The 15,258-nt window shown below is 72.4% G+C and overlaps 4 protein-coding genes across 4 annotated transcripts; all 4 read right to left on the bottom strand.

The window, feature by feature from the left end:
- Nucleotides 1-527: 527 nt before the first annotated feature.
- LOC113988702 (protein SCO2 homolog, mitochondrial) lies at nucleotides 528-1,286 on the bottom strand (the record flags this gene model as incomplete). Its single annotated transcript, XM_027722549.2, has 1 exon — nucleotides 528-1,286. A coding segment is annotated over one exon (723 nt), but the record flags the coding sequence as incomplete, so codon positions are not given.
- Nucleotides 1,287-2,363: 1,077 nt separating this feature from the next.
- On the bottom strand, nucleotides 2,364-7,217 carry LOC114000736 (thymidine phosphorylase). The gene is made up of 9 exons (XM_027745265.2): nucleotides 7,021-7,217; nucleotides 6,273-6,475; nucleotides 6,106-6,204; nucleotides 5,269-5,398; nucleotides 5,072-5,190; nucleotides 4,411-4,573; nucleotides 3,670-3,900; nucleotides 2,808-2,948; nucleotides 2,364-2,524 (listed from the first exon to the last, which is right to left on the bottom strand). Exons 1-9 carry the CDS (start codon nucleotides 7,145-7,147, stop codon nucleotides 2,364-2,366), a joined length of 1,374 nt encoding a protein of 457 aa, XP_027601066.2. The 5' UTR covers nucleotides 7,148-7,217.
- Nucleotides 7,218-8,207: 990 nt separating this feature from the next.
- ODF3B (outer dense fiber of sperm tails 3B) lies at nucleotides 8,208-10,578 on the bottom strand. The gene is made up of 6 exons (XM_027722558.2): nucleotides 10,371-10,578; nucleotides 10,075-10,278; nucleotides 9,894-9,995; nucleotides 9,244-9,359; nucleotides 8,452-8,589; nucleotides 8,208-8,355 (listed from the first exon to the last, which is right to left on the bottom strand). Exons 1-6 carry the CDS (start codon nucleotides 10,477-10,479, stop codon nucleotides 8,278-8,280), a joined length of 747 nt encoding a protein of 248 aa, XP_027578359.1. The 5' UTR covers nucleotides 10,480-10,578; the 3' UTR covers nucleotides 8,208-8,277.
- A 2,100-nt stretch (nucleotides 10,579-12,678) lies between these two features.
- Nucleotides 12,679-14,711, bottom strand: LOC113988704 (dromaiocalcin-1-like). Its single transcript, XM_027722551.1, has 5 exons — nucleotides 14,645-14,711; nucleotides 14,133-14,227; nucleotides 13,913-14,053; nucleotides 12,973-13,090; nucleotides 12,679-12,746 (listed from the first exon to the last, which is right to left on the bottom strand). The coding sequence occupies exons 1-5, from the start codon at nucleotides 14,709-14,711 to the stop codon at nucleotides 12,679-12,681; spliced, it is 489 nt and encodes a 162-aa protein (XP_027578352.1).
- Nucleotides 14,712-15,258: the final 547 nt, after the last annotated feature.

The following is a 15,258-nucleotide window of genomic DNA, read 5'->3' as shown; positions in this document are numbered from 1 at the left end:
CTCTGGGATACTCCTGGGGGGCACTGGGGCCTATTGGGGGTCCCTCCCTACCCCTGGGACACACCTGGGGAGTACCAAGGTCTCTCAAGGGTCCTTTCCTGGTCCTAGAACACACCTGGGACACACTGGGATCTGTCAGGGGTCCCTCCACCTGCCCACCTAAAGTCTCTGTCCCCACATGACACACACCTGGGGGGCCACAGTGGGGTCTGTTACAGGTCCCTCCCTCCCCAGGTGACACCCTTGGGGTCACTGGGCTCTGTCAGGAGTCCCTTTCCCCAGCAGACACAGCTGGGTGGGGGCCACAGGGGCCCCTCCCTCCCCCTGTGACACCCCTGGGAGTCACTGGGCTCTGTCAGGGGGTCCCTCCCACCCCCACTGGACACACTTGGGCTCTGCTGGGGGTCCCTCGGTTCCCAAGTGACACCCCTGGGGGTCACTGGGCTCTGTCGGGGGTCCCTCCCCATGACACCCCTGGGTGTCACCACCCTCCCTCTCCCCCTTCTCCCCCCTCAAACCACACCAGGCCCATTCCGGGGGTTCCCCCCGCCCTTTATTCCCGGTCACCCGGGGGGCAGCGGCTCGTAGCTCTCCATGTGCCCCCTGACGCTCTTTGCCAGCTCCTCGGCCGTGCGGGAGCGCCCGTAGCAGTCCCGGACCAGCCCGTCGGGGCCCAGCAGGAAGGTGAGCACCGAGTGGTCCACCACGTAGTCCCCGTCGGGGTCGGGGGGCCCGGCGCTCACGTACACGCGGAAGGCGCCGGCGGCCGCCCGGACCTGCTCCTCGGTGCCGGTGAGGCCCTGCAGGCGCGGGTGGAAGTCGCGCAGGTACCGCCCCAGCGCCGCCGCGTCGTCCCGCGCAGGGTCCACCGTGATGAACAGCGGCTGCACCGGCGGCAGCCCCGGCACCGCCTCCAGCAGCTCCACGGCCCGGCACAGCTTCTCCAGCTCCTCGGGGCACACGTCCGGGCAGTGCGTGAAGCCGAAGTACAGCAGCACCCAGCGGCCCAGCAGGTCGGCGCGGGAGCGGGGCGCTCCGGACGTGTCCTGCAGCTGGAAGTCGCCCTGGCCCAGCGCCAGCGCCCGCAGGTCCCGGAGCCGCCGCTGCCGCAGCCGCCGCTCCTTCTCCCGCCGCAGGTACAGCCAGCCCGCCCCCGCCAGCCCCGCCACCGCCCCCGCCACCGCCGCACGCTGCCACAGCGGCAGCCGCGGGGGCTCGGGGCGCTCCGGGGCAGCGGGGCCGGCGCTCAGGGGCTGCGATTGGGTGCGGTGGCACAGGGGCTGGCACAGGGGGTGGCACAGGGGGTGGCACAGGGGGTGGCAGGGGCGCAGGGCTCGCAGCATCGCGGCGGGGGCGGTGCGGGCTGTGGGGAGGGGCACGGGAGGGTCAGAGGGGTGCGAGGTAAAGCCGCCCCCGCCCCCAGGTGGCCTTGGAGCCCCCAGCACTGCCACACCCACCCTCAGCCCCCAACCCTGTTTGCTGCTGCTCTTGGACCCCCGTCCCGCCCCTCCCTGGTTCCTCAGCCCACTCCTCCTCCTGCCCCTTTGACCTCCCAACTTTGACCTCCAGGGACCCTCTGACCGCCCAGCCCTGACCCCCAAACACCCCCTGACCCCTCATCCCGCTCCTCCCCCCAGCCCAGACCCCCAGGACCCCCTTGACCCTTCCCTCCTGCTGCTGCCCCCTGACCCCCAGATACCCCTCGACCCTCTCCTGCTGCCCTGACCCCCCATCTCAGCCCCCACCCATCCTCTGACCCCCGCCCTGTGTCCTGCTGCTCCTCCTGCCCCACCCTGCACCTCCCTCTCCTGCCGACCCCCAGCCCAGCGCCCCAGATGCCCCGTGACCCCTCATCCCGCTCCTCCCGCTGCTCTCTGTGACCCCCAGGACCCCTCTGACCCCTCAGCCCCGTCCCTTTCGCTGCCCCCCGACCCCGGGTACCTTCAGCCCCGCTCCCCCACCCCCGCTCACCTTCTCTCTCCGACCCCCGCCCCGTTCCCGGACTCTCCTCCCGGTGCGGCCGCGCCGGCGCCGCCGGAACCGGAACTGGCGGCGGGGAGGGCGGGGAGGGGGCGGGGCCTGGACAGAAAGGGGCGTGGCCTGATCGAAAGAAGGCGTGATCGGGACCGAAGGGGGCGTGGCCTGGGAGAGAGGAGCCGGGCGGGGGCGTGGCTCGAGCGGGAGAGGCGCGGCTTGTTGGGGGGAGGCGTGGCCTTGGCGGCAGGGGGCGTGGCCGAAGAGGAAGGGGCGTGGCCTCGCTCCCTGCAGTCCTCGTCTCCACCAGCAGGTGGCGCCGCCGCCCCGCGCGGGACCCCCGGGGGGGGGGGAAGGGAAATCCCGCCCCCCCCCCCCCCAAATGGGCCCTATTGGGGGGCCGGGGCGGACCCCTCGGGCACGACGGTCTCGGCCACCAGCGGCGGCGGGTCCCGGGGGGGCTCCGGGCCGAGGCACAGCGCGCCCTGCAGCACCCGCCGCCCCCCCGCGCCGAGGGTCCCCTCGTGGTGCACCCGCAGCCACGGCTCGCCTGCGGGGGGGGGACATGGGGGGTTATGGGGGTCTGGGAGCCCCCCACAGACCCGCACATAGACCCCCACCCACACTATCGTGGTGCACTGGCAGCCGCGGGGCGCCTGGGGAGGGGGGGGACGTGGGGGATTTATGGGGGGTCAGAGAGCCCCCCCACGTCCCCCCCTCCCCGGACCCTCCCTACCCCCTCGTGGTGCACCCGCAGCCACGGCTCGCCTGGGGGGGACACCAGGGAGTCATCGGGGGGTTTGGGGGTCCCTGAGCCCCCCCAGCCCCCTTACCTGCCCGCAGGTGCTGCCCCGCTCCCACCAGCAGCTCGGCGCCCACGAGGGGGTCCACGGGGTCCCCGGCCCGCGTCCGCCCCGTGCCCAGCCCGTGCAGGACCTGGGCCAGGGGCAGCGCCCGCACCTCCTGCACCCAGCCTGGGGGGCACGGGGGGCGGGGGGGGGTCAGAGACGTATGGGGGGACGGGGGGGACCAGAGGGGTCAGGGGGGTCAGGGAGACGAGGGGGAACCCCCAGCTTGGGGGACGAGGGGGGTCAGGATGGCACGAGTGGGGAGCCCCCAGGTTGGGGGCGTCAGGGACATGGGGTGCACAGGGGGGGAACCCCCTGCGTGGGCAGGGCAGGGACATGGGGGGGGACCCCCAATCTGGGGGGGTTAAGACATGGGAGACATAGGGGGGAGCCCCCAACCTGGGAGGAGAACGGGAGGGGTCAAGGATGTGGGGGGCTGGAGGGGGAGCCCCCAACCTGGGGAGGTCAGGGAGGGTCAGAGGCACGGGGGGGAGCCCCCAGCCCGGGGGGGTTAGGGACGGGGGGCTGGGAGAGCCCCAGGACTGGGGGATTTGGGGCAGGGGGTGCAGGTGGGGGGCACAGGTGGGGACTCAGGGTCGGGGGGATGGAGCCGCAGGGACACCCAGAGGTGCAGGGTGTGGGGCAGAGGGGTTTGGGGACCCCCAAACACAGGGGGTGGGGGCAGGGGGGTGCAGGCGAGAACCCCCGGCGTTCGGGGGGAATAATCCAGGGAAGCCCTGAGGATCCCGGAGGGGGCAGAGGTGGGGCGGGGCAGGAGGGGATGGGAACGGAGGGGGGGCACAGGGACTCTGGGACACTGGACTCTCGGGGTGGGGGTCCCCCTCACCTTCCCGCAGCGCGGGCAGCTCCTCGCAGACCTTGGCCATTCCCAGGAGCCGGCGGCGCTGGGCGGGGGTCCCGCTGCAGAGGCGCTGGGCGGTGTCGGGGGGCACCCCCTGCGCCCCCAGCATGGCCTCGAAGGTGCTCCGGGCTGAGCCATCGTCCAGCGCCCGCCCCAGGAGCTCCCGGCCCTGCGCGGCCCCCGCCGCCTTCCCGCACTGCCACAGCAGCACCCCGCCTGCACCCCGAAACCGGCACGGGCTGGGACCCCCCTCACACCGCGGGAACCCCCCAGAGACCCCCCGCTGCCCCCTCCTCCCCCCCAACCCCCTGGGACAGGGAGACAGGTCAGGGGGAAGGGGAGGGGGGTCAGGACCCCGGGGGGGGCTTAGGGGGGACAGACAGAGGGGGGAAGACCCTGAGGCTGGGGGGGTTCGGGGGGACCCAAGGTTGGGGGGTTCAGGGCTGGGGGTGAGTGGGAACGTGGGGTAGGGGGGTTCAGGGGGACCCCGGGACCGGGGAGGTGCGGTGGCACCCCAAATCTGGGGGGTGCAGGGTTGGAGATGAGGGGGACCCCGAGGACAGGGGGATTCAGGGCTGGGGTGAGTGGGACCCTGGGGATGGGGGGGGTAAAGGCCGGGTGTGAGGGGGGACCCCGGGGCGGGAGGGGTCAGGACTGGAACGGGACCCGTGTGTACCCCGTGTCCCCCTCACCCCCTCCCGTGTCCCCTCCCTGTCCCCCGCTGACCCAGGGCCGTGACCAGCTGCCGCAGGTCGGGGGGGCCGCCCCCGTCCAGACATTCCAGCGCCTCCAGCACCTCCAGCGCGTTCCCCACGGCCCTGCCCAGGGGCTGATCCATGCGGGACAGCACGGCCACCGTGCGGATACCCAGCTGTGTGCCCACCTCCACCTGGGCACGGACAGCGACAGGGACACGGGCAGGGAGAGCCGGCAGGGCCGGGGACAGGGAAAGGGACGGGAAGAACAGACAGGGACAGGGACAGCGAGCGGGGAGAGTGGGCAGGAGAGCAAGCGGGGATTGGGACAGTGAGAAGGGACAGGGACGGGCAGGGACGGGGGACAGGCAGGGACAGGGGAGAGGGATAGAGGGCAGGGTGAGCGGGTAGGGAGGGGCAGTGACAAGGACAGGGACAGTGGGCAGGGATACGGACAGGGAGAGCGGGCAGGGGCAGCAGGCAGGGATAAGGGCGGACAGGGACAACAGGGAGGGTGGGCAGGAGAGAGGGCAGGAACAGAGAGAGTGGGAGGGCACAGCGGGTAGGGACAGTGGGCAGAGCAGGCGGGGCAGAGGTGCCCCAGCCCAGCGCCCCGAACCCCAGAGCAGGGGTCCGGGGGGCTCAGGAGGCTCCGGGGGGCTCCGGAGGCTCCGGGGGGCGCAGGGTCTCACCAGGCTCCGGGCCAGCTCCCGCGCGCTGTCCTGGGTGGGGTACAGGGCGGCACCCCCGAACTTCACATCGAGCACCAGCGCCGAGAGCTGCTCCGCCGCCTTCTTGCTGAGGATGGAGGCTGTGCCGGCGGGGGGTCACCGGCTGAGCCCCCTCCCTGGCCGTGCCCGGCCGGGGTGCCCGTCCCCGTGCCCCGTACCGGTGATGAGGGGCACGCTGTCCACGGTGGCCGTGACGTCCCGCAGCCCGTAGAGCACCCGGTCAGCGGGTGCCAGCTCCTCGCTCTGCCCCACGATGCAGCAGCCCACCCGCTCCAGGGCACTGCACATCTGCGGGGCAGCCGTGCCCCGTTGGTACCCCCTTGGCACTCATATTCCATTGGCACCCACACCCCATCAACGCCCCACTGGAATCTCATTGGGGCCCCATCAGCATCCCACTGGCATCCAATCAACATCCCGTTTGCACCCATACCCCACTGGCACCCCATTGGCACCCACAACCCATAGGCACCCCAGCAGCACCCACCTCTGCCCTTTGGACCCCTTTAGCACCCCATGGGCACCCCACATCCCATTTCCACCCCACTGGCACCCTGTAAGTACCCCATAGGCTCCCACACAACCCGTGGGCACCCCAGTGGCACCCACAACCCATGGGCAATCCATCAGCACTGCACTGACGCCTGCAAGAGCACCCCAAGCTTTCCTGCACCCCATCGGCACCCCGCTGGGACCCCATAGGCTCCCACAACCCATCGGCACCCCGCTGGGACCCCATAGGCTCCCACAACCCACCAGCACCCCATGGGCACCCCATAGGTACCCAAAACCCATTGGCACCTGCACTCCATCAACACCTCAGTGGCACCCACCCCCCCCCTGGACCCCATGGGTGCCCTTTTGGCACCTCACACCCCATCAGCACCCCACAGCCCGCCGGAGCCCCCCAGAGCCCCCAAGCCCAGTGCCTGCGGGAGTGGGGGTGCCCGTGTGCCCACGTGCCCGTGTCCCCTCCCCGGTCCCTCCCCCCTCACCTCCTCGGGGCTCAGGGAGACTCGAAAGCCGGGAATGGCCTCCAGCTTGTCCAGGGTGCCCCCGGTGTGGCCCAGCCCGCGCCCGCTGATCATGGGCACCTGTGGGCGGGCACAGGTGGGTGCGGGGACTCGGGGACCCCCCGCCCGCCCCCCGGGGTGCCCCTCACCTTGCAGCCGCAGGCAGCCAGCGCTGGGGCCAGGGCCAGGCTGACCTTGTCCCCCACGCCCCCCGTCGAGTGCTTGTCCACCACCAGCCCGTGCCAGGCGGGCGGCCAGGCCAGCGCCCGGCCCGAGGTGGCCATGGCCCGGGTCAGGGCCAGCGTCTCCCCCGCGTCCATGCCCCGCAGCCGGATGGCCATCAGCATGGCACCTGGAGGGCACTGCCGGGGGTCACCCCCACTGCCCTCCCCGGGACCCCCACCCCGCCCAGGACCCCCATCCTGCCCCATGCCCTGCAGCCAGACGCCATCAGCACCCGGGGGGCACGGCCAGGGGTGGGGGTCGCCCCCTGTTCCCTTCCTTGGGATCCTCCGGCTCTGATACCCCAACCCAGTGTCCCCCTCTCGTCCCCCAGGGGACCCCCCCCAGCTGATGTCCCTTGGCCATGACACCCCGTCACCTCCCAGGGTCCCCCTCGGCTCCCACCAGGGGGTCCCCAGCGGTGTCCCCTGGCCTTGACCCCCCCATACCCCGGGGTCCCCCTCTCATCCCCCCAGGATGGTTCCCAGCCACGTCCCCTCCCCATGACCCCCCGTCACATCCCGGGGCTTCCCTTGGTGTCCCAGCCCCCTTCCCCACTGCCGGGACCCCCGGCAATGTCCCCCCGGCTCTGTCCAGGCTCCCCACCGTGTCCCACCCCCACGACCCCCCCCGCTGCCCCCCCGCCCCCGGGGTGCCCCCCCGGCCCGCACGCACCGATCTGGCCCTGCTGGGCAGTGCCCTCGGTGACGCCGCGCACGAAGCTCCGGATCTCCGCGTCCTCCAGGCGCTCCCCGTCCCGCTTCTTGCGGATCAGGGTGGGGAGGGGGCTCGGAGGGTCCATCCCGGTCCCGCTGAGCTGGCACCCCGACTTGGGACGGCTGGCACTCCGATTTGGGACGGCTGACACTCCGATTTGGGACGGCTGGCGCTCCGATTTGGGACGGCTGGCACCAGGATATGGCACCGGTGACCCCCCGATTTGGCACCGACGGCTCCCGGCCCCGCGCGGCCGCACCCCGAGCCCTCCCCGACCGCACTCCGCGTCCACAAAGCTGCACCCCGATCCCGCACGGCCGCACCCCGGCACCCCCAGGGCCGCACCCCGGCACCCCACGGCCTCACCGCGGTCCCCCCAGGGCCGCACCCGCTTCCCGCACGGCCGCACCTCCCTCCGGCGCTGCCGGGACCTGCCCGTGCCAGGCCTGGCCCCGCGCCCGGTGCCCGCGGGCGACGACGCGGCTCCGGCGGTGGACTCTGATCCCGGGGCAGCGAGTGGGGCACGGGAGAGGCCGCGGGGGGTCACACGGGGGGGGTCACACGGGGGGGGTCACACGGGGGGGGTCACACGGGGGGTGACACGGGTGGGGCCCCCCGGCTCCCTCATTCCCCGTGGGCAGTCACGGGCGATGCCCGAGGGCTCTGCTGGGGCGCGACCTGCCAGGGACCCCCAACAGCTCCCACAGACCCCACAGAACGTGGAGGGGGGGGAGTCCCCACGGCGCTGCGCTAATGAGTGTCCCCTCCCTCCCAGAGCCCCCCATGCCCCGAGGCCCTGGGTGGAATGGGAATGGGAGGAGGATGGGATCAGATGGGGATGGGAATGGGGGTGGAGAGGCGATGGGGATCGGGTTGGGAAGGGGAGGGCATGGGGTGGGATTGGGATGGGGAAGGGAGGGGCTGGAGCAGGGAGAGGGCGGGTACCCGTGTGGGCAGCACATCCCCCGTCCCTGGCACATCCCGCCCCGCCGAGGGGGCCGTGGGGCTCTGGGGTCCCATGGCCTCGCCAGCGTCTCCCCCAGGAGGGGAGGACTCGGGATGGGGAAAGAGCGGCTTTTAGGGGGGCCCGGCACCCCCTGACGCCCCCCCGTGCGGCGCAGAGGAACAGAAGGAGCGCGGGCGGGTGCTGCTGCTGCAGGGTCGTGTTTGTCCGTCTGTCACAGGTGGGCTCTGTCACCCGCATGTCCACGCCCCCTAATCCATCGCGTCCATCATCACGGGGGCCCGGAATTCCGAGTGCTTCACCCCGAAGGTCACCCCTTGGCGCCGGACCTGCGGGGGGACAGGGGCAGGGTGACGGGGGCGGGGGTCTGTGGGTAACCCTGTCCCCCAGAACCGCCCCCCGCCGGGATCCCTGTCCCCGCTCACCTGCGGGGGGCTGTAGTCGCTGGGGCCGGGGGTGGCGGCGGCCTTGGGGGGTTCCGTGCGCCCCACTATGGTGCAGCGCGGGGAGCGGGGCAGGAACACGTCGCTCCGCACTGGGGCGTAGTGGCTGGGGCCGGGGGACTGCGGGGCCGGGGGGGAGTGACGTGAGCCCCGGACCCCTGGCACCACACACCCTTGGCACCCCAGAGCCCTGGACCCGCAGCACCTCACACCCTTGGTATTGCAGCCCCCCGCTCCCCATACCCTTGGTACCCCATATCCCTGGACCCCCAGCACCCCACACCCTTGGTATCCCAGATTCCCGGCCCTCCGGACCCCTGGGACCTCACACCCTTGGTACCCCAGCCCCTTGGATCCCTGGCACTCCACGCCCTTGGTACCTCAGCCCCTGGACCCCTGGCACCCCAAGACCTTGGCATCCTGAGCCCCCCAAGCCCTCTGCACTCTTGATCCCCTGGTTCTCCAGCAGCCCAGACCACACAGCCCCCCAGCACCCTGAGCACCCCAGACCCCTGATCCCCCGATCCATCCTGAGCCTGGACACCCAACCCCCCAGATGCCCAGAACCCCGGACCCTCGGCACCCTGGGCCCACAGCCCCTTTTCACCCTGGGCCCACAGCCCCTTGGCACCCTGGACCCACAGCCCCTTTTCACCCTGGGCCCACAGCCCCTTGGCACCCTGGGCCCACAGCCCCTTGGCACCCTGGACCCACAGCCCCTTGGCACCTCGGTTCCTCCCCCCATTCCCCCCGGCCCCGCCCCGGCCCCCCCACCCTGTTCAGGTTGCCGAAGGAGCCGGGGCCGCGCCCCACGATGAAGCAGGTGGGGGCCGAGGGCTTGTCCACCAGGCGGGGGCCCAGCACGGTGGGCAGGCGGTAGGTGGCCGGGCCTGGGGGGGCACGGGGCTCAGGGGGGCACGGGCTTCCCCCCCGGGGGTGGGGAGGGAGGGCTCAGCCCGGGAATGGGGGGGGAGGCTCAGCCCAACACAGGGATGATGGGGAGCCCAGTCTGGCTCAGGGGGAGGGGGGGCAGCTCAAGGGGGGTCACAGCCTAAGGGGGATGATGGGGGTCCCAGCCCAGAGGGAATGATGGGCATCCCACCCCAGAGGGGATGATGGGGGTCCTGGCCCAAGGAGGAGCTTGGGGTCTGAGCCTGGGCATGATGGGGATCCCAGCCCAGGAATGATGGGGGATCCCAGGCCAGCCCAGGAAGAGATGATGGGGGTCCCAGCCCAAGGGGGAGATGGGGATCCCACCCCAGATGGGACGATGGGGATCCCTGCCCAGCCCAGACAGAGGTTTATGGAGTCCCAGCCTGGGGATGACGGGGATTCCAGCCCAGACGGGATGATGTGGAGCCCAGCCCAGCCCAGCCCAGCCCGGGGAGGCCGCTGGGGGTCCCATCCCTGCTCCCCTCTCTTACCTGGGGTCTCCTGCGCTCCGAACTCGCGGGGGCGGGAGCGCAGGAAGCAGGTGGGTGCGTTGGGATAGGCCCACTTGTCCGCCCGCTCCGGGGCATAATGCGCTGGGGGGCACGGGGGGGGTGAGCCGTGGGCACGGCCGGGGGGTCCCCGGCCCCGGCGGGTGTCCCGGCCCCCGCTCACCTGGCCCGGGGGTCTTGCTGGCCGTGTCTGCGCGGGGCCGGCCGCAGATGGTGTGCGCGGGGATGCCGTCCTTGCCGCGGTGGGTGAAGCCGGGCCGCACCAGGTACTGGGGCCCGGGGGAGCGGTTCTCCTGCTCCGCCGGCAGCCGCAGCCCGATGGTGTAGGCGGGGGCGCGGCTCCGGGTGGGGTCGTGCTGGTTGTAACCTGGGGGTGCGCAGGGGCTCGGTGGGACGCGGGACCCCCGGCCCCGGGGCAGCGCCCCGGCCCCCCGAGGCCCCCCCGAGCCCCTCACTCACCGACGTTGCCGGGGAGCCCGTACTTGGGGCCGGGGGTGCGGTACTGGGCGGAGATGGGCCCTCGGGGGCGGTGGGGTCTCCAGGAGCCCACCCAGCCGTTGTCGGACATGGCGAGTCCCGATGGAAGCGCCCCCTCCTCAGCCTGGCCCCCCGCCTGGCCCCCTCGGGGGGAGATGTGGGTGCCAGAGCCCAGCTGCCCAGGGTGGTCGCTGTGGCAGCAGCGGTGCCGGCGTGCGGTGGTGGCACCGGCACCGTGGTCACTGTGGCACGGCGGTGGCACCGGCACCGGCGCCGCCGGCGCGGTGGCCGCGGTGTCACAATGGCCCGGGGCTCCCAGGGCTCCATCCCCCCGTGCCGCCCCCCGGCCCTGCCGTGCTCAGCACCCCGGGAACCGCACGGATACAGCCCTGGCACCTCAGGGATACAGCCCCGGCATCGCACGGATAAACTCCCAGCACCCCACGGATACACCCCGGCACCCCATGGATGCAGCCCCCAGCATCCTGTGAATCCAGCCTCGGCATCCCGTGGATGCAGCCTCAGCACTCCATGGATACACCCCACGGATGCACCCCCAGCACCCCATGAACGCAGTCTCGGCATCCCATGGATGCAGCACCCAGCAACCCATGGATAAACCCCCAGCACCTCATGGATACAGCCCGTGGGTACAGCCTATGGATACACCCCCAGCCTCCCATGGATACAGCCCATGGATACACCCCCTGCACCCCATGGATACAGCCCATGGATACACCCCCAGCACCCCATGGATACAGCCCATGGATACATCCCGGCACCTCACTGCTGCAGCCCATGGATACACCCCCAGCACCCCATGGATACAGCCCATGGATACATCCCGGCACCTCACTGCTGCAGCCCCCAGCACCCCATGGATACAGCCCATGGATACACCCCCTGCACCCAATCTATGAGCCACCCAGCACCCCCCGGTTGCCCCCCGGCACCGCAGGGAGCCCCCAGGCCGGGGTCGTTCCCGGGGGGCTGCAGTCCCTCCTCTCCCCCCGCCCCACCCCGTCCCTGCGGCACCGGCACAAACCGCGCCGGGAGGGGGGACACGGGGACCGGGGACATGGAGGGGACACAGGAACACAGGGAGAGGGGGTGGGGGCTGCCTGGGACCCCCCGAGCGTGCCTGAGACCCCGTGGGGCTGCCGGGGACACCCCCGGGACAGGCTGGGACCCTACAGGGAGTGGCTGGGACCCCCAGGGCGTTGTCTTGGGGGCACCCCCCCTTCTCTCAAGGACACCCCTTCCCTTGGGGACACCCCCTGCCCTGGGGACACCCTCGGCTGTGCCCCCCCCACACCACCCCGCGGGGATCCCCGTCCCCTGGTGGTGTCACCCCCGCCCGGGGGGCACAGACACGGCGGAGGGGGACGGGGGGTCACGGGGGCTTCGGCCGCTTTATTGGGGGGTGCCCGTGTCGGGAGGGGCTGGGGGGGCTCGGGTGTGTGCGTGAGGGGAGGGGGCGCAGTGAGGTGCGGGGTGTGAGGGGTGCAGGGCAGTGTGGGGGTGCGCGCCGTGCAGGGGGTGCGGGGTCGGGGTGCGGTGCGGGGTGCGGGAGTTGCGGGGGGGTGTGAGGGGCGGGGGCGGGGGGGGCGGGGGGGGTCTGGGGGTGCAGGGTGGGATGGATGCAGGGGGTGTGGGGGTGCAGTGGGCTGCGGGGTCTGGAAATTGGGGTGCAGGACAGGGGGTTGGGGTCCAGGGGTTTGGGGGAGCAAGATGAGGGGTTGGGGTGCGGGGCGGGAGTCTGAGGGTTGGGGGGCGGGATGTGGGGCTGGGGTGTAGGGGTTGAGGTGGGGGACAGGATGCAGTGTTGGGGGGCAGGACACAGGGTTGGAAGGCAGGACGTGGGGCTGGGGGTGCAGGGTTGGGGAGCGGGGGTTGTTCTGGGGTTTGGGGAGCAGGATGTGGGGTTGGGGTGCAGGGATCGGGGTGTGGGGCAGGAGTCCGGGGCTTGGGGGGCAGGAGGTGGGGTTAGGGGACAGTGTGGGCATGCAGGGATTGCGTTCTGGGGGCTGGAGGGCAGCAGGTGGGGTTGGGGTGCAGGATTAGGGTGTGGGGCAGGGGTCTGAGGTTGGGGGGCAGGGTTAGGGGGCAGGACATGGGGTTGGGGTGCAGGGTTGGGGTGCAGGGGTCGTGTCCTGGGGCCGAGGGGGCAGAACGTGGGGTTGGGGGCAGGATTGGGGTGTGGGGCAGGGGTCTGGGGTCTGGGGGGCAGGGTCGGGGGGCAGCCCCCGGAGCTGGGGGGCCGCACCCGGGGTGCAGCCTCCTCGTCCCCCTACGCCGCGTATTTGCAGACGAAAGGTTTGCGCTCGACGCAGGACTCGCCCTCCCAGGCCATGAACCCTGCGGGGGAACGCAGCCGGTGCTGGGAGCCGGGACCCCCCCGGACTCCCCCCACCTCCCCGAGCCCCCCCGACCTCCCTCCTGCCCCTTCGGACCCCCCTATCAGCCGAGTTCTCCAGCACAGCCCAGGGCTGGCCCGCGGGGCCGTTGTCCCCATCCCCGTCCCAGGACCCCCTGGACCCCTCGACCCTCCCAGACCCCTCTGACCTCCCCGGTCCCCCCTCACCAGCCGAGTCCTCGAGGGCCGCGCAGGGCTGTCCCACGGGGCCGGGCCCGGGGCCATCGTCCCCCTCCCAGGCCCAGTAACGGCGCGGGGACCCGTCAGCCCAGAGCCACGACTGGCGCTGCAAGAGCCGAGTCAGGACGGGGGGACGGGGGGTGGGGGGGACAGTGGGACAGGAACAGCACGGGGGGCAGTGCAGGCAGGGACAGTGGGACAGGAACAGCACGGGGGGCAGTGCAGGCAGGTGCAGGCAGGTGCAGGCAGGGGGCAGACAGGAGGCATCTGGACAGGGCAGGCGGTGCAGGTACCACGGGTGACAGCACAGGTGTCACTGCAGGCAGGGCAGGCAAGTATAGCCAAAGTGCAGGCAGGCACAGCCAAGTGCAGGCAGGCACAGATATGTGCACACAGGTACAGGCAGCTACGGTGAGTACAGACAGGTTCAGTCAGGTAGAGGCAGGTACAGTCAGGTACAGGCAGCACAGGCAGGCGCAGGCAGGTACAAACAGGTACAGACAGTACAGGCAGGTACAGACAGTACAGACAGGTACAGGCAGGTACAGGCAGGTACAGACAGTACAGACAGTGCAGGCAGGTATAGACAGATACAGACAGTACAGACAGTACAGACAGTACAGGCAGGTGCAGGCAGGTACAGGCAATACAGACATGTGCAGGCAGGGGTGCAGGCAGGTGCAGACAGTACAGGCAGGTACAGACAGGTACAGACAGTACAGATAGGTGCAGGCAGGTACAGTCAGTGCAGGCAGGTACAGACAGTACAAGCAGGTACAGGCAGGTGCAGGCAGGCTCAGGCAGGGGTGCAGGCAGGGTTGCAGGCAGGGGTGCTGCAGAGGGGTGCAGGCAGGGGTGCAGAAGGGTGCAGGCAGGGGTGCAGAGGGGTGCAGGCAGGGGTGCAGAGGGGTGCAGGCAGGGCACCCACGCGGCGGTGCAGGCCGATCCAGACGCTGTCGTCCTCGTCCTCGCGCCGCGGGCGCTGGGCGATGAAGGTGGCGAGCGCCCGGTGCTCCTCGGGGCTGTGCAGCGACGCCAGGTGCCCCCCGCGGGTGGCCTGGCACCACGCCTGGGGGCACCGCCAGCTCTGGGGGGGTCCGGGGGCACCGGGGACCCCCCCCGGCACCCACCGCACCCCCGGCACCCACCTCGGCCTTCCTCCAGCTCAGCCCCTGCCCGAAGTAGCCGTAGCAGTGGCCCCCGAAGGACAGCCACCCCCGGGGACACTTGGTGGCCTCTGCCCCTGGGGGGGAACGGGGGTGTCACCGGGATGGCCCCAGGACCCCATGGGGGCAGCCCGGGGGGGGGGTCAGGGGACCCCCAACCCCGTTTGGGGGGCTGAGGGTGGGGGAAGGGGATTGGGGGGGGTGTCAGGGAGCAGATGGGGAGCGTTGAGGTGTGTGTGGGGGGTCAGGGTGCAGTTGGGGGGTCTCAGGGTGCAGGGGGGGTGTCCAAGAGTGCAGCAGGGGGGTCCGGGTGCAGGTAGAGGGTATTAGGATGCAATGGGGGTGTCTCAGGGTGCAGCTGGGGGGTCTCAGGGTGCAATGGGGGTGTCTCAGGGTGCAGCTGGGGGGTCTCAGGGTGCAATGGGGGTGTCTCAGGGTGCAGCTGGGGGGTCTCAGGGTGCAGTTGGAAGGTCTCAGGGTGCGAGGGGTCTCACCTGGCAGTGTGGGGTGCAGGACCAGGCACCCCAGCAGGCAGAGCCCCAGGAACGTGGCAGGACCCATCCTCACCCTTCCTGGAATGGGGTGGGGGACAGCAGGCAGGTGGGGGGCCGGCTGAGCACCCGCCCCCTGCCCCAGCACCCACCCCAGCACCCACTGCCCCATCAGCTCCAACCCCCAGCACGCACCCCCCCCCCCCCCACTGCCCCCTGTCCTGGCACCCACCACCCAATTCCTTGCCCCTCTGCCCCCACTACCCACCAGCACCCACCCCAGCACTCCCAGCCCCCCAACCCAACCACCCCCACCCCCCCCCCCCCCCCCCCCCCCCCCCCCCCCCCCCCCCCCCCCCCCCCCCCCCCCCCCCCCCCCCCCCCCCCCCCCCCCCCCCCCCCCCCCCCCCCCCCCCCCCCCCCCCCCCCCCCCCCCCCCCCCCCCCCCCCCCCCCCACCCCCCCCGCCCCCCCCCCCCCCCCCCCCCCCCCCCCCCCCCCCCCCCCCCCCCCCCCCCCCCCCCCCCCCCCCCCCCCCCCCCACCCCCCCCCCCCCCCCCCCCCCCCCCCCCCCCCCCCACCCCCCCCCCCCCCCCCCCCCCCCCCCCCCCCCCCCCC

This window comes from Pipra filicauda, unplaced genomic scaffold (genome assembly GCF_003945595.2).
Source record: "Pipra filicauda isolate LSUMZ 115617 unplaced genomic scaffold, ASM394559v2 scaffold312_size1046226_pilon, whole genome shotgun sequence".
Lineage (NCBI taxonomy): Eukaryota > Metazoa > Chordata > Aves > Passeriformes > Pipridae > Pipra > Pipra filicauda.
This window is presented reverse-complemented; position numbering and strand designations above follow the sequence as displayed.